The 18,812-nt window shown below is 42.9% G+C and overlaps 1 protein-coding gene across 1 annotated transcript; it reads left to right on the top strand.

The window, feature by feature from the left end:
* Positions 1-14,948: 14,948 nt before the first annotated feature.
* foxb1a (forkhead box B1a) lies at positions 14,949-18,132 on the top strand. The gene has a single exon (XM_057052812.1). The coding sequence runs from the start codon at positions 15,339-15,341 to the stop codon at positions 16,278-16,280; it is 942 nt and encodes a 313-aa protein (XP_056908792.1). The 5' UTR covers positions 14,949-15,338; the 3' UTR covers positions 16,281-18,132.
* The last annotated feature ends 680 nt before the right edge of the window (positions 18,133-18,812 follow it).

The following is an 18,812-nucleotide window of genomic DNA, read 5'->3' as shown; positions in this document are numbered from 1 at the left end:
GAAATTAGAGGTGGTAATCTTTCAGGAACAACTCTCTAACCTTCCCAGACCATGTAAATGTAATAAATGCAGCCGTTTGCCCCTCCGCGCCTCCCCCGGCCGTGGCAGGTGGCGTCCAATTTGCGTGTATCTGACTGCTCAGAAGTGACAAATGATGGCCGGGGCCAAGAGAAGGTTACCTTTAAACACAGCACAGGTCAATGGGGTGGGTGGCGGAATGCTAAATCATTGTCAGGGAAAGTAATGATACAACATTATATGACAACGGGACACGAGAGAAGATGAAGTGCAGGGTGTCGCGCCTTTACTATGATCAACCGCTGTCTGTTTCAGCCCCACATTCATCTTGATTCTGCATATATTCAAGTGTTGAACAGACACGCACAGGAAACCAAAGCTTTTTTCATGCTGCTATTGTGCTATTTGTGTGACAAAAGAATACTTCCTGCTAATATTATACAGTGGATATAATATAGGTCTTGTTTTTATATGACTGTGACCAGGATAATACCAGTGTAGCTATAGACAAATGACTCTTCGGTAAGCATGAGGTACAAATATTTAATCCTTTATATTTAATATCTGTTACACCTGCTGCAGCAATTCCATAAACACACAGGAAGATGGGAATAACAAACACAGAAAGAGCCTGGGAACCGAATCACAAGTTGTGGCATCTTGACAAGTCTTTAAGTAATTCTTACAAGAACAAACACCCCAAGGCTCACTTGCTTCATCGCTTAAGTCAAAACAGAGGGTACTTACAGCCACTAGGCTGCTTTGGAAATGAGACGAGCACTGCCCACATGCAAAAGAAAGTTATTTCACTCTGAAAGTAAAGAGATCTTTATTTTGTTAAGCATTTTTAAAAAAAGCACCTGGCTTCACAGAAACCCAAGCCTGGTACATGGCTAATAATGACATTAGGAAAAGCTAACTGCATGTAGCTGGAGGTTATGTGGACACCGAGTGTCCAGGAAGCTCAAGGACGCCGCGCACTCCCAGATTAAACACCGTTCGCTCTCTGTCAAGCGTCCCGGTCCCACAACTGCCAAGCCGGAGGAAAATGAGCCCCCGCGTGCTTGAGCCTTGCTGTAGATGACAGGCTGAAACAGGGAGGCGGTTGTGCCTGGAGGAGACCCAGGATAACGAAATAATCTTTAATCCCCGTCCCTCCAAGGCACGTTCAACACCTGTTATTGTCGATGGCGCTGAGAAAGAGGGCTCGCCGTTTTATTTAAAGCCCGATAATTATTGCACTAATGATTTACTTTGCTGTGTGTGTGTGTGTGTGTGTGTGTGTGTGTGTGTGTGTGTGTGTGTGTGTTGGGGGGGGGGGGGGGGGGGGGGGGGGGGGGTTGTGGTGAGAGCCGGATCAGGTGAATACTCGGCTGTTTACGCACCAGCTGAGGCTGGAACAGTTGTTCCACTCCTCTTTTCCCTTGCAGATATTTGACCTCTTGTCGTGTTTGCAATCTGTATCCGGAAGAAGGGCGGGAGAAAAACAGCCAGAAACTTTTAATTGCTCAACAGAAACGGGAGTGAACAGCACCAGTTTACCATCTGTTCAGCTCTTCTGAAACTTTGCATTAAACAGGTTGCGCGCTGCCGCCGTGTCTGACGGATCTGTTGGGGGTTGTTGCTACGCAGCCCCACGTAACGATGAGACATTATTTCTCTTAAATTAATGAGTACCCATAGTATTTCTTATCCTTTTCTTCTTCTCATCAATAATTAATGGATGGAGATATATTCTTTTCATTTAATGGGGCGCATTTATAATCAAAGCTCGGGGCTCCGAAAGCCTTTAAGACAAATATCTGTGCTCTTTGACTGGATTTAATTCAATTAGTAAAAATACAACATCAAATACTCGGCCTCCATTAACAGATCTTTCATGTTAAAAATGAGTATCATGAATATTACATCTGTGGTCATATGACACAATTAGTATTCTTTAATGGCATGAAGCTAAAAAGAATTGTGTGTCACAAGAAAGGTGGATTTTACACAGTGCCATGAAATTAAGAACAAAAATCTCAAATTCGGAAGTCGTAAAGAACTAAGAGACCATTTTGGTTCTAAGATAAACAGTATGTTTAAGGTTAAAGTGAACTGAATTGAATAGATGGCTCAATTGACACAGCTGGAATAATAATCATTATTATGTAATAATAATTCATATAATCATAATTATCAAATCCAAACTGTTTTGTAGACACTATTATTACATGTTACAGCTGAAAGGAAAGAGAGAGGGGTGACACTGAGGAGAAGAAGGTGGCAGGTTGGACATCAGAGGGACAGTGCATGTTTTGGAGATGCCAGAGAGGCGTGAGTGAGATGATTTGGTTTGAGATGTACTGAGAAGGGAATTGAGAGAATCAAAGGAAGACCAAGGAGGAGGTTTATGGAAGCAGTGAGAGAGGACATGAGGTTGGCTGGTGCAGGAGAAGAGCAGGCAAAGAGATTGTTTGGCTGTTGTGACCACTGAAGGGATGTTATGTTGAAATGCACATTTCATAATTACCAACCAAATGTACAACCCCATCAGCTGACTGTCATTATCTCCTTGATCATTTAGGTCCAGCTGCAAACGAGAAAGGAATTAACTGATTAAACAACCTTTTACATTATTCTCTTTATCTAACAGAAAAATCCTTAAAAACAGATGAAAAATGGTGCATTTGTGCTTAATATCAGCAGTTATATGCACTAAATATTTGTATAGAGACAGCAGGCTGCGTGTCCACCCGCAGGTAACCTTGAAGAAGTTAATATAGATGTCTTAAAAGTGTGAAAAGAAATGAAATTCAGTGGCAGGCCTCCGAAAGGTCATGTCTCACTTTCTCTGAGAGTGCTGCTGAATATAAAAGCTCTGCAACACTGCTGATTGCTTTGCTCTTTAGACAATGTCAATTTTGCGGAAGTGCCTGCAGATTAAGTCAGCAGGACGTCAAGGGTCCTCGTAGAAGCTGCTGTCTTGTCTTCGAGAAGGGTCCGAAAGCCCTTGTCTATTACTGCAGACACCCCAAGGACAGATGTTTTAGGCTTAGGGGGGTGATGGAGAATAATAGCACATTAGATTCCTAATGTCTCTCTGATGCCGGACTCGGGGGAGACAGAACTCCTGGGTAATCCAAATTCACCTCTCTTTCTATCCCTCATTTCCTCCTGTGTTTCTCCTTATTTCCTACCATTCTAACAGGACTCGGCTCCTCCTCGCTGCCTACTGAGGTGCTGAATCCTGGCCTGGGGCTACAAGCTACACGGTCCATTCATCAAAAGCGTGACCCTCTCTGGAAAAGGCACGAGACGCTACGGACTAATGAACCCAGTATGGGCTGTGAACCTGTGTGTGTCATATCTCTGCGCACAGGGGAGGGAATCTTTACTTATTAAACGCAATTACAACTCATGAAGCAGACCTTCCCTTTGTTTCAGTACAAAGAGGAGAATCTGTCCCGGAATCTGCTTGTGTTCCTCAAAAACATGACTTCAAGTCTTGACGTCAGTCGTCAACGACCCTGCGAGCAGTTGTCTGTTTAGTCAGTGCACGAATCTTCAGCGTAATAAAAACACATTACAGCGAAATGAAATCCCTGCCCCCATTCACATCAGCAGTGTGCAGCCCCCAGCCCCCCTGTCTCCAACCTCAGGGCCAAGGGTACACCTTGATGAGTGAAGAGGGAGGCTAATGCAGTCCTCCGGCTTAATTAATCCAGTGTCTTATTTGATGAATGACTCCCAAATTGTGCTGTAATAGTGGTATTTTTTTATTTTTTTATTTTTTTTACAGCGGGGGGCCCGTCGAGCTGACACAAAGATCGGGGAAAGTCAAAGTCGGGACCTCAGAGAATCTGATCTGAGAAGTTTCCATCCTCGTGGACAGGTGAAACCTTGTCCTCTAATTTGGGGACGTGAGCTTCTGGGGTCATTGTTCCGGTTGTTTCTTATCGCTGTAGGAGTCCGCAATCGTTGTCGCATGCTGGGTTTGTCAGTTTTGACAATCATAATGGGCGGGGGGTGGTGGTGGTCTGTGTGGGAGGTACATTACAATGATAAATCCCGTATTTGACTACCTAATGGGGGTGGCTCGTTTAATAAAAACCAACACTTTCTCTCTAATTAATGAATTGCTTTAGAGCAGAAGACCAATCACAAATATAGCATCTTCAGAGCACTACAGGAAGACAAATACTCTTTCCTGTGTGGCTGCGCCTATATTATCTCAGCTTACATACAAATTCAAGACTCTCACATCCGCCCCTTTGTCCCATCCTGCTTTCTGCATGCATTGTCCTCACAGAGGTGGCACTTCCGACTAACGACACCATAAATTTCCCTGGCTAATGTGGCAGGTGTGAGTTTTGGTGGGGTAGGGTTGGAGGGTGTGGTGATTTGAGAGGAGAGGATGATGAGATTCAGAGGCCCAGCCCAAGTGATGGACTTGATTGAACTAATCTCATCTCTATCAAAGCGTCACTCTGATCCCTCTTGTCCCATTATTCACGGCAATGGGATAATTACAGCGAGGCGCATGAGGCCAGACAGATAGCGCCGTCGCTGCGGCCCTCAGACCCTGGGCTATGCCTCCGCCACCGCTCGGCCTGTTCGTTTTAAACACAGATTAATTATGGTCAATGGGATGGTTCACATCTGTCACTCTCAGTGAGAGAATGGAAACGGTCGCCCTCCACATGATGAAGGATGCGTATTAAGTCATCTGCTGGTTGGAGCTTCAATGGGGATGAATAAAAAGGCTCAATCGAATCTCCATGTTGACACGAGCGCTCAGTCAGAACAAAGCAGACAAGATAAGAAACACCCGCGCACACTTAACCTCTGCTTGCATCTCTATTACTCTAAGTAGCATCCTCCATATTGGAATGTATCAAAAATGAAAAAGAAAATAGCACAAGCATTTGGACAAATATGAGCAATAAGTCAAAACTAAACACTAGTAGGGATGAATCCTTCATGTGAATAAGGGTTTTATGCCCTTTGATAGTTGTTGTCACACATGACAGGCACTCAGAATGACACTGTAACATCTGTTTATGTTATATTTATTTATAAGAAATAAATGAATAAATAAATGTAGATTTTCTTTATTAATTACAAGAATAAATAAGTAATGTTTTTGTAATAAATATTGTAGTTCATACTGTGTGCAATAAATGCTTGCTGTCTCGACTATTTATTTATTTAAACTCGTAAATAAATATATCCACAAGCTGCTTATTTGCACTTTAGTGTCATATTTAAATTTCCTGTTGGGTTGCCTGCAATAAAAACACAAGCCCATCATTTTTGTCCAGCAAATCAGGAAATGGTGATTTCGGCATGTCAGTCTCTCTCTCTCTCTCTCTGTCTGTCACACACACACACACACACACACACACACACACACACACACACACACACACAACACACACACACACACACACACACATGCATACCTACACACTCACAAAGGGAGCACTGGGGGACAGACACAAGAAATACACACTCAGTCAGAGTAATTATCTCCTGGAGTGGTGTGTGTGTGTGTGTGTGTGTGTGTGTGTGTGTGTGTGTGTGTGTGTGTGTGTGTGTAGTCAGTGCGCTCTGCTCTGCCACGGCCAGGAGTGTGGATCCCTCAGTGTTTGTCTGCAGGTTGTTTTCGCCACCGCAGTGATTAGACATCTGATTCCACCTCAAACCTGAAAGTTGTTTTTCTCCTCTTCAGCTCCGTCCCCCAGGACCCCCTGAAGTCACTGGCAACTGACCAGTGGAACAAAGATCATCTGGCTGCAACATTTTCAAGTCTATTGGTATATCATGAAGAAGACACCTGCTTCTTAACAATAGGTGGAATAAAAGTTTTTTTAAAATAATAAATAGGCCACAACCGTGTGTGTGAAGCCATTTTTGTGTTTATATTTCAATAAAATCTCTATGTTATGTTATACATTATATTAAAATATAAAATAAATCCCATCATTTCATCACAACTTTAGACCGACAGCCAGGAAAACTTATCAGAACAGCTCAGCAGAAATGGATTTTCCCATTATTTGAGTTGGCACGATGTTTATCAAAGAAAAAAGCAAACAAGAATCCTTCTTTTTTAATTCCTGGATTGGATGAAGTGACACAAGTACACACACGCCAGATAATTAGTCACTCAGGCAAAATTCAACACAACTTGACAGATTGACATTCAAATTATCCAATAATACAGCCAATAATGACAGCAATCCTTTCATTTGTATTGGTCTCATAATAAAAACTGTAGGTGATGAAAACGAATTGATGGTAATAGTTTATATTTATTTCTTTTTTTCCATATCTTGTGTTTATAAGAGTCAGGAGCTTTCCATGCTGTAGGTGGCGCAATAATGTCCAAAATTAAGAAAAGCCATTACGAAGATGCATCTGCTGTCTTCTCACATGCGACTGCTTGATCGGGGAGCATCAGTTGCCCAAGACTTTTTGTGACCTATTATGGGATACATTGAATGCACTATTTAGGATATAATGATCCTTACTTAGCATTTGGACACCCCTACGAAATGCCGTTTGGAGGCACCAGTGCGGCAGAAGGAGGAGAGGAACAGGTCAAAAAAAGCCTGCCTTCTTTATGGTGCATCTCTGCACCTGTTATATATGAAACCATGGCTGTCTGAGTCCTTGTTGCCAAGGCTACACTGGTATGTTGGATGTCTAACAACCAGTTTAGGCACAGACCCTTCCTGCCTCCCCGGACAAAAAGATGAGAGCATTAAGGAACATTTAAACTGTGTCCGTGTTAAGATATAATGCTCGCTCGCCATTAGATAATCATCTTGTAATTATCTTCCATTCTCTTATAATCCACCAGGAGAAAAACACAAAGTGATTTGTTCAATCAGTCTGAAATGAATAGAGATCCTTGACGGGTCCTTCCAGCACCACTGGTTGGGGTGTCATGGCTCCTGCTAGGGCTGTCCAGTAAAAGCAGGTTTTATAGGGAAGCGGTTCCCAGTCATCATCCTGCGTCTCGTAAAATCCATCTTCATTACATCTGATGAGTGCTCGACAGAGCACAGATATTCTGCCGTGCACAGATCTGAGCAGACTTGTTTATTCTGGAAGATTTCCAAGATAACTTCTAAGATGTTGCTGATCTCTCACCAGCTGGTTTGTGTAAGCAAAGCATAAAGCTAAGGATAATAGCCGGCAGTGCCCCTAGTGGCCACTACTGCATTACACATTTGGTACCATGGGAGTACATGTACATGTGCCACAAATGGCAAACCTGAGGATGCTTTTCTTAAAATAAACATATTTTTAACATTTATCCAATTTTATTATTTAAATAACAGTTAAAAACAAGTTAGCATAATACTGTATATAGACATTAATGCCATGCGTTGTGACCTCTTCAGCCGCAGCTTCTCTTTGCAGCGTGTCCCAGTGTGGCGAAGTGCACTTTAAACATTTTTACTTGGATCATATCTTAAGTAAATCAATATGTCTTTGAAGCGTGGCCATTAACAGCAGCCTCCTCTCATTCCTCCCTTTTCTCCATCAAATCACGTTAATCCTGATTTACACGGTTTAAAGCCTTGGCCACATTCCTTACCTTCCAAGGAGATAGGGTAATTAAATTGGTACTTTTTACAAGTCGTACTCAATAAATCTGAATAAATTAACAATACATTACTAAGACTGCTACATTAAATTTGCATAGTGTGTTTAATGAATATGCAACTGCAAGTGAAAAGGTCTGCTACTGTGAACTCTGGAAATTAGCATAACTACTTCCAGCATGTTTCTTAAATAATGCTCTCATTTGCACATCACTGAGTTAGCTAATTCTAACTTCAGTCAGTGTGGCCTCATAATTAAGAGTCTGCTTTAATTTTTAATGAAGTTTATGTTGCATCAATCCTGACAGTAATGAGAGGGACATGGAAACAAAAAGGCTGCTAATAATTAAATTCACCAGCCAGTTTGAGGCGTAGTAATTCCTGAGGAGAAATTACATGACTAATTATTAATTTGATATTCACACCCGTCCATAAGCGGTCACATGGTACCAGTTCTGCTGAAATGTAAAATGCCTTTCCACTGCCCCCCCTTGACTGGGAGGTCTCGCGTGGATTTTAGTGCACAATTAATCATAGTGACACTCCCGATTAAGCTGTTTTTATTGGTCCCGATTTATTAGGGCTTATTACCTGAGTTGGTTTAATGCCTGTTGGAGTCCATCTGTGAGCCGGAGACGTAAACAGAGTAATGGAAACGGAATCACCAGAATCACGGCACTGATCGAGGAGCAGTTCTGGACTGGGTACTTATAGAAAACATACACATAAAATCCTGTCAAAGCTCTGAAACTGGAACTAAATATGCAGAATATTAAAGAAAATGAGTGTTTGAAGAAAGTACAAGAAGGAAAAAAACAACACATCTAATTATGTATTTAAGCTTTAAAAATGTAGGAAAATTCAAATGTTATTTTAAATGTTTGTGTGTCTATTTATGTCAAATGTTTTTGGAATGTGAGGTTTGTTATTTTCTCAATATTTAAGAAAGAAAAAGAGAAAAAAGGTACCAATAATTGACTCTTTGCCCTCTTCAGCAATAGATTTGCTTTTTAACTAATGATATTCAAATGATCTCGAAATTAATACAATTTCTACTTGTTTTAGCAACTTATTACTCAGAACATCCTGATTTAGTTGCAAATATCAGCTGTGAGAAAACATGCTCAGCTAATCGCGCATTGTACTTTTTGATGAAAGAAGTGCAAGAAATCTTTTTGAAAATAACAAAAATGTGAATTTAATGATGCCAAATTTGTCTCAAAATCTGTGATAAAAGGCTTGGAAAGAGAGAAACAGAACCACTTCTTTCATTGCAAAACTATGGGCAGAAACATTTTTTAATCAAAAATTGCTCTGCATGCAGATCCTTTTCATCTCAGTTGTCACGACAACTAGCCATTCCGCTAAAAGTTAATTATTTGGGATTGTAATAGCTTTGGTTTAGGCAGGGGAGCTGAATATTTCCCCAGCTGATAAGGCTGATAACACTCTGTCTCTGCCTATAGTAGCTGTGACCGCTGAAGATTTCTCCCCAGCCTGCAGCGCTACTTGACATTTCATTGGATTCCTGCTGCAGGTTTCCATCAGCACACCGAAATACTCCTGATTAAATTTGTTTGATGGAAATGGAATGGCAGCGCTCGGTGTGCGTGCCGCCGCCGCGCCTGTGATTCGAATGCTCTGTCACACCTGGAGTGCTCGCTCCCGAGCAGGTCAGAGTCAACAACATTATTTTCAAGTGTGCTCCCTTAAGGGTCTGGTAATCAACAGTAGCAGTTCATCTGTTCTTATATCCTTCAAAAATAATTGTATATCAGCTACAATGCTGCTTCGAGAGCTCTCAGCCCACAGGATTTTGGACACATAAACACTGATTTTTCTCTATATAGTAACGCTTGCTAAGGCCCTTGGCTAACATCTAGGAGTGGCCTCATACTCACACTCACGGTGTCAGTGCAGCCAGGTGGAATAACATCAACGCGCCCACCACAAGAGCGTTCTTTTCTTCATAGACGTACAAATATTCCAGGGGAATCCCAATGAATACGACCGCATCCTTCTGGATTGTTTGCTGTGCCCTTTTCATTAGCCGTGGATTAACGGGGCCTTTATATTTTCCTCGCCGCGGCCCTATTTTCTGCGCAGGTTAGCTCCCCCCGCATTACTAAACAAATGAATTAGTGCCTGCAAATGTGTCATGCATATTACCTTTCAGCAGGAGGCACATTGATCTGGTCAACCATAAAGGAGCAGCGCGGAGCGTGCCGCACAGCGGCACGTTGCTTGTTTGTGTTTCTCTTTAGAGCTCGCTGTGATTTAGTGAGGGGTTTGTTTATGCTTAGCAATGCAAATCCAAGTGTCACGGCTGCATATATCACACACCAATTAAGACATATCAGCGGAAGTGGCACTTTGTGATCGGTCATTGCGCTGATACTGCAAAAAGTTGTTTGTCACAGTTACTGTTTTGTAGGTGGCGTTAAAAGACAGGGGTCAGAGGTCAAGAGTGAAACCCTGACTGGAAAGGAAGGCCGTGTCACTTCAGGTGTTTGACTTCATAACTGCGAAAGCTGCATGTCCATACATGTGTACAAACTTTTTCACGCTAAAATTTTCCGCAATACCGGGCAGAAGTCCCTTGGGGGGTCGCTGTTTTTGTTTACGTGTGTTGTAAACACGTCGCCATTGTTGCTGCCTTGTGTTGTTCTGGTCTTTGGCTCTGTTTCGCCATCCTTGGAGACCAGGCATTTCCCTCATGTACAAGATAAAAGGCGGGTAAAATGCCCCTCATACGGTCCCAGTTGGGTAAGTGTGTTCTGATCACTGCCAAGGTCTTGATGAACATGAGCAGCACAAAGGACGCCGTGCCTTCCAACCACACGGGCTCACAATAAAAAGGATTTGCCTCAGTTAGAAGCTTTACACGCTAACCCCCAGAGGACGGCCTTGTTGGCACCATTGCCGAGGATGAACAACAATGTCAACTTCCTCCGAATTGGTCCCAAATCTTGTTCTTCACCCCCCTCCACCACCGCCACCACCACACACACCTCACTTAATTAATTTGTGAGGTCGGGGCTGTTTTCTGTCATAATCTGTTGGGAAGATGTCCATTAAAAAAAAGGTGAAAGGTTAAACACACAACGCTGACCCCGGGAGGGGGATATTTCACTTAACTCGACCTGCGTATCGATCCTTTTATATCCCTCATATGTCACGTGTCAGGTGCTGGTGTTATACATCAAAGTTTAATGGTGGATCAGCAGCATGTGAGCTCCCTCACGCCCTCTCTGAAGCTGCTAAAGCCCCGGCACTCTGATAATCATTTCCTTGCTGCATCCATCTCAAAGAGTTTCATCTCATTTTTATCTAAATTTTTCTGTCTGGTGAGGTTGAACTGGCACTAGTGTGGTGCAGCAGTCCTTTAATCTTTGCTTCAAGGTGAAGGTTCACTCCTCTGTTGAGGGTTTGTTCATATGTTATGCTCTCTCTTTGCTGAATATTGCATTTATGTCTGGTTTTCAATAATATGTACAGTGACTGGAGATTTACATGCTTATTGATCATAGGGAGCAAATTTATTTGCAGTGAATACACATGAAAGCTTTGAGATTCTGATTATTCTTCTTATTTTCATACCGCGTTCACCCTTTTTTTCCCTCATAACTTTCCTCTTCACACTCAAATGACCGAGTCTAGTGTGGAGTTTAATGGGATGATTTGTCGTCACCTGTCACGGGAGGGCTAAATGATGGAGCGAGAGTGTGAACGACGCTGTCTCGTCGGTGTGAATTATGCTGCGGGGTCAAGGGCCTCTGTTGTGGTTACAGTCGGCGGCGCAAACACTGAGCTCAGGTACAGCCCTCATCAGTCCTGCTGCGTCTCACCATGTGGAGTCAATGGACTGGTGCAGCCCTCTCTCCCTCTCTCTCTCTCTCTCTCTCTCACACACACACACACACACACACACACACACACACACACACACCCATCTACTTGCCTGTGGACAAATTCTCCCAATACATAAACCTGCTTTTAGATTGCTTTATTTGTATTGTCTGACATGATCAGGTTTGCTTTTAATAACAATACATTTGTTCATTAGGCCTACATCAAAAAAACAAAAATTCAAGACATAAAATTACCAGCTGGTGAAAAGGCGACCCCCCCAAACACACACACACACACACGCATTTAAGGCTGTCCTTAAATAAATAGATGAATAAAAAAAAAAAAAATTACTGGTCTGTTTAAGTGGGTGGAGTTCTTAGGGCAGAGGGAAATACAGGTTCTCTGTGTTTGATTGAGATGTCTGTTGCAGATGATGCGTCGTATAATGAATGCCTAATTCGGGCTGTGTAATTAGACCATTACGCATAATCCGAGCATATGTCGTAATTGCCCAGGGGTCTTCTTCCAGGTACGAAGTCGCCGAGTAATGTTGCGGGCAGCTGCGGAGGAGCGCGATCCCACCGTCTGACGAGACACACAAACACAAAAACATGATTTTTCTTTTTATTCTTTCACAGCGGAGGAGCAGCGGCGGAAGCGGGGCGAGTGTGCCGTCATTTGGGCGCAAAACGGTCATGGAGGAGGCTGCGGTGAGAGCCCTCCGCCTGCTAATTAATTGTCATTCTGCTGAATATTCATACCTGGTCATCAGCGCGTCCTTAATTGCACCATAAAGCATCTCTGGGGGGCGAAATCACCGCGGACTTAATTAGTTGCGCGGGCCTATTGGACGGTTCGCAGAGCCGCAGTTCGCAGGAAACCAGACCGAAACGTGTTTGACACGCAGGCTGCAGGTACATGACAAATGTCTTTAAACCCGCAGCCCCGCTCCTCATAATCACCGCGACAGGGAGCAGAAGCAGTAATAATTTAGGCAAACGGACAAAGCGCGTCGGTAAAAGCTCGGGATTAAAACGGCGCTGCGGATGTTTGTCTTGAAAAATGGAAATTTATTCACCTCTAGCGATCACTTGTCTGTTTATAGGTTGATTAAATACGCGTTCCCTGTAGATGCTCTTATAGAAATCCAGCAAGCTCACCCCCCAAAAAAGAAAGAAAAAAGAATAATAGAAATTAATCAGAACATTCAACACAAAAAAAAAAACTAAAAATGCGCACTCCAAGTCAAATAAATAGTTTTAAATAATCAATGCAACCATTAAAGTCGCACCTGTCCCCCCCTATTTAAATTTCTGCTAATCGTCCCCTAAAAGACCCCCCCAGCCCGCCCTTTCTGCGCAGGTCTGGGTGGCAACATACCTCAACTCGATTCAGTGTGACAATATTGTTTGGCTATCATTCGCTGCTTTGGGATGAATGGCATCGATCCTCTTTTAACAACATTTGTTTCCTATTGTGTTCGGGGGGCGCAGCAGAGGAGGGCAGACGTGTGAAAGTGGCTGTTTGATTCTCTTTTTCATCCCCATGACCTCAGCCTTTGTGTCTCGTCACCCTGGGAATGTCACGCCTCACTACTCTACTTTAAGTTGTTTCAGCAAGTGCTCTTTGTTTTCGTTTTTTTTCCCTTAAAAAAAAAAAAGCTCACACAAAATTGCTCTCGGTCCCCCCCTGCTATAAAGGATACTTCAGGCTGAGGCACGGTTCACAAGTGCAATGCAATTTGGCTTATCCCAACCTTTGTTCTGGTTCCTACAAATGACCAAACATAGTGCAGACTTGATCTACTGCCGCTTGAACTCGGGAGTTTTGGGGAGAAGCTCAAAAAGCCATTCAGGCTCAGAGTCATGGTGGTATTTTCAGTGTGTGCATTGGACGGGGACAAAAGGCCTACAATATCCTATAACCCTGAAGCTCAAAAAGCCACGCCGTCTGTGTGTGAGAAGAGGGAACTCTGCTCCTCTCGCCTGGTTAAAGACAACGGTGCAGGTTAACTTCCAATAAAAAAAAGGTTCACAAAAAAATTAAAACAAATTTTACAAAATTCCGTAACATTATCTTTTTTCCCCCACAATAATATTTCGCTATTCTAGTTATTGCAACATGCACAACTCCCTGGGGCTTTTTTTCCTGCCATATAATCTTTTTTAATGGCTGAATGAAAGGCTGGATGTCAGAAGATATTTGGTACTCGGCGTTGTGTTGTCATTATCCGACTGGGTCGACTGGGCCACTTCCTTTTTGGACAAAACCTATTGAGCTGAACATTAATAGGAAATGACAGGTGTTAAAAGGCACTCTGTGGGGAAAAGTGGGCAATCCGCGCACTGGAAGAAAAAAAAGTCTGCTTTTCTGCACACAATCTATATTTCTTATTATTTCGACGCATCTGGTTACTAGTATTTTCACAAGTTTTTTTTAATTTATTTATTTTTATAACGATGTCTTTGGCGTTTAATCGTGTTCAGCTTTGTTTAAAAAGTCTTCAGGGAGGGCTCTCTCCAGCCTGCTGCCGGTTCCTGCGTGAAAATGTCCCCCGCAACGCGATTCTTTTCGTAATCCGTCAGAGTGGTGATGGGGTGCATTGTGGATTTATGGGGGGAAATTAGCATAAATTATGAGCAAATCTGCGTGTGCGTGTGTGTGGTCCCTGGCATTGCGAACCCTCCAAGCGGAAAGGTGGCCCTGGCCAAAAGCTTGAATAGCAATAGCTCAAAATAGGCTTCCCATTTGGTTTTCACATTCACATAATTGACTTATGGATATTTTATACAGTTTTCGCCACACCATCCTCGAGGGTTTATTTGCATTTCTGAAGTACTTTTGGATCTGTTTTACATAAACACAATAGAGTCGATCGCCTCATGAAGTTTCAGTGTGAAGAGCGCTGTTTGCATTGTGTTGTTTTTATTTATATTTTGTGCACTTCCTCTCAGCCGCGGGCGCAATTAGCTGAGAAAAAAACCCAAAATGTCGGATCATCAGCAAACCTGCTCACGGCAACATGTTTTACAGTCAACAAAATTCCGTTAAATATTTAAAAAGCGCGTTTCGTTGCACAGCGTTTTGATCATTCTGTAATAAAACGAGGTTTGCATCAAAATCATGCGTAAAATAGACGAAAGGGTTTAAAATAAGATTGGCTGATGTGCACATGAAAACACATTGACAGCTCGAAACAAATTCAATAAACATTTTGGATAATTAATTTGAAACTACGTGAGGATGTTAAAGTTCTGTTAGGAATATAAGCGCATACCTTCACACTCTGAGCAGCATCGAGGTTCAATTCCGGTTACCGAAGCTTTTCACCCCTTTTCCTGTCTTAAAATGGAAATATTTTCCATTGGCTCAAGGTGTCCGTGTAAATAGGTGTAAATGAAACCAGATTATGCCTTTCCTCCCTGCCACCCCCCCACCCCCCTCCTCCTCCGATTGTCATGTGATAGCAAAGAGGTGGCACATTAATGGAGCGCCTCTACAGGAGCCTTTTCTGCTCATGTCACCGCAGAAAACTATCAGATGGTTAGAGGAAGGCCATGGAGGCGTCCACTTAGCTCGTCTTAGCGAGGACCCCCAAAAGAAGCCTATTCAGCTCCGCTAGCGGGACAAGCTGACTTACTTTGCGCCGAAGACCGAGCGCGGCTGTCACTCTATAAATGTTCCCCGCCTGCCCGCCTGCACACCGCAAAGGCGCTCACCACGGCTGTTTTACGCACGGCGCCGCTCCGGCTTTGCGCCCACTCTAACTTTGTTCCGCGCTTGTTTTCATGAAGAGCTGAAAACCTTCGTCAAGGAATTAAAGGAAGCTACTTTTTATCGCTGCTTTTTGTTGCTTGCTTGTTGCCGAGGATGCCTCGTCCGGGGAGAAACACGTACAGCGACCAGAAGCCACCGTACTCTTACATCTCCCTCACTGCCATGGCGATCCAGAGCTGCCCGGAGAAGATGCTGCCTCTCAGCGAGATCTACAAGTTCATCATGGATAGATTCCCGTATTATAGAGAAAACACTCAGCGGTGGCAGAACTCCCTGCGTCATAACCTGTCCTTCAACGACTGCTTCATCAAGATCCCCCGGCGCCCAGACCAGCCAGGTAAGGGCAGCTTCTGGGCTCTGCACCCCGGCTGCGGAGACATGTTCGAGAACGGAAGTTTCTTGAGACGCCGCAAAAGATTTAAGGTGCTGGGCGCAGTAGATCATTTGGCCCCGAGTAAACAGTCGGATGCTGCACATTACCTTCAGCAGCAAGCCAAGCTGAGGCTGAGCGCCCTGGCGGCCACCGGGACACACCTTCCCCAAATGTCAACTTACAACCTCGGAGTGACCCAGTCGTCGACGTTTAAGCACCCCTTCGCCATCGAGAACATCATCGCCAGAGAGTACAAAGTCCCGGGGAGTCTGGCTTTCTCCACCATGCAGACCATGTCTGCCGGGTACCCGCTGCACAACCAGTTGACGACAGCCTGGCCCCACATGTACAACACCAGCGTGATTGACACGGCGGCCCCAATCTCCATGGCGAGCAGCGACTACAGTGCCTATGGCATGCCCATTAAGTCCCTCTGTCACGGAGGACAGTCCTTACCGGCTATCCCCGTGCCAATCAAGCCCACCCCGACCTCCATGCCCGGTTTTTCGGCATTACCACCGCACATCCCTGCGTTTCTATCAAACTCTCCGCAGTCCCTGAGCCCGACCTCCCCACAGACAGCGACGAGTCAAAGCAGCCCCGCGACGCCGAGCGAGACTCTAACGAGCCCGTCCACGCTCCAGTCTGTGGCCGTGCACTGACCCCACAGTCAGAGGAACTGCTGACAGGCTCTCGGGCCTCATTCTGTCCAAAGATGGTTCATTTCTGTCGCCGGGGACCGTCGAGGCGAGTTGCAGCTGCATATCGATTTATTTGTGTATGTGTTGAATGTGTCGCTTTAAATGGTGTCATAAAAAGTCCAGCACAGAATCGCACAGCGAAGTATTGCTCTTGAATATATATATTATTTGATAGTTTTATTTCCAAATGGTTGTGAATTCGGGCCACTGAGAGGAGCGCGGGCACGACAAACTCTGATCTCTGCTTGCATCCCTCCCGTGGTAGTTTTCTCCAGTTTGATCCAACAGCAAATATTTTGCACCGTTTCTGTGTGACCACTGTAATGTCAATGAAATTGCGAGGCAATGGCCGTGTTTTTGTTTGCTTTGAACACTGGATGATGCGTGAGGACGTGCCAAATGGGACCAGGATTCAAATCTGTTCTTGTCCTTGCAAAAGAAAAGAGCGAAAGCAACAACGTATGAAAACTTTTCAGAAATGGGAAACTATTGTAAAATGCAAGTTGTGAATATTGCAAATAACTGATTCTGAAATGTTGTAAAATGCACTTTTTAGCTTTTATGTTTAGATATATATTTTCCAGAAAATGTTCTGTGAAGCATTTAATTTAAAAAAAAATGCTGTGGTGACCACGTGTATCAGATACTGTAAATTTGTACTTTCATTTAGGTAAAGCATGCCTTCTCAGAGTTTTTTGTGTTGTTGCCGTTGTTGTTATTGTTGTTGTTTTTGCCTAATTTTTTTTGCAAGCATGCATGCTTCCAAAAAGGTGTGCAACCATCGAATTGCAACAAAATGGTCATCAAATTATTTTCTCATTAAAAGTGAAGTAAACAATCAAAAGTGTTTCAGAAGATTCTATCCAAAATTATTATTATTATTATTATTATTATTATTATTATTATTGATCATAATATATATGCTCACTAAATGTATACGTGGGAAAATATTTATTGGATGATAATAATTCGAATAATAATAAAAAGATAAAATAATGAAACTTTTCTCGGCCTGTTTGCAGACTTTGAGAGCTGCAGCAGTGGATTCGGTGCAGTCGATTAGGATGCACGGAGCTGTGATGCCACGGTCACAGTGCAGACAACTGGCTTCATTCATCATGCTGTAGGCTGAACACAATCTAGCCCGACAATGCACATTTAGCAAAGCTGCACAAGTGTCCCAACTAACGCTGTCACCCTCTCCGTCTCTAGCGCGATAGACAGCAATTTAATAAATGTCATGTTTATTTTTCCCCCTTTAGTAAAGTGTAAATCCGACCGTTTCCAGGGTGATTTTTTTTACTCCTCTCCTGCCCGCTGGAATGTTATTCAACAGGTTTAAATTTATATCAACGGCGCTGAGTTTCTTAACTCGTTTAAACTAATAAAAAAGCGCGCTTTTTGGCGTCTGTAGAAGAGGCTATTTTCAAGGCCGTTAAACAAATACATTATAGAATTCCGTCACTGTATGCAATCGAGTAGATCAAATAAAAGTGTCTCGGGCCACTTCATTCTTCCTCATTCACTTGAATTGAAAGTGCAAAGAATAGCAAAGTTAGACTGGGCCACCAATGTAGATTTAGCCTTTTTTTCAGCGAGACAAAAAGGCTGATTTTTCACAAACACATTGCTGACCAGGGAACTAGGAAACGAGCCGCAAGACCCTTTTGGAATTTAAATCCACCCCTCCCCCACGGTCTATTTGGACAACAGTGTTAGTTTTTTCCTCCCCTTCACATTAATTCTGACTGTGTAACATTAATGTGTGTAACATTAATTCTGACTCTGGATGATTAAATGGATTGAAACAGCACCGATGGATTACACGCTTTATTTTTGTGTCAATAAAATCACACGTCACATGCAGCAGAACATGTGAACACGCAAACACTTGTGTCACATTAAATCTAGAGCAACTTTGAACTGCAATATATAGATATTAAACGTAATCCCCTTTATATTATTGGTGTGATATATTTTTAAAATATAGAAATACGATTATATACGTTTATATATGTAAAATAATAAACAAAATGTACCCCAGACCAAACTGGATAATAATAATAATAATAGTAGTAATAATAGTAGTAGTAATAATAATAATAATAATAATAATAATAATAATAATAATTTTATATGACTAATATACTAATATATTATTTCCTTCATTAACAGAAACAACGTTTTTTGTTCCATTTAGTATATAAAGAAAGTGTTATCTGTGCTGTCCTTGTCATTTCATGGTCCACTTTAGACAAAGAGGAAGGTCATTTTAGGCAGGGGGATGAAATATTGACGGCATGCACAACGCTAGTGTTGTAGTTTAATTAAAATAATTCATTAAAGTAGTGGCCCAGGGTAATTAGCATGTATAATTTATGATTTGCTTAATGCATGCAGGCAGTGGCTTCCACAATAAACTCAACTTAACCTCGAGTAAAGAGAGCCGCTGCAGACAGGATGATGTTATTTACTATCTGTTTATTGTTTGGA

Source organism: Takifugu flavidus, chromosome 13 (assembly GCF_003711565.1).
Source record: "Takifugu flavidus isolate HTHZ2018 chromosome 13, ASM371156v2, whole genome shotgun sequence".
In the NCBI taxonomy this organism is placed as follows: domain Eukaryota; kingdom Metazoa; phylum Chordata; class Actinopteri; order Tetraodontiformes; family Tetraodontidae; genus Takifugu; species Takifugu flavidus.
This window is presented reverse-complemented; position numbering and strand designations above follow the sequence as displayed.

What these genes read in the sequence shown, in the direction of transcription:
- foxb1a (XM_057052812.1), top strand. Translation starts at nt 15,339, where the DNA reads ATGCCTCGTCCGGGGAGAAACACGTACAGCGACCAGAAGCCACCGTAC.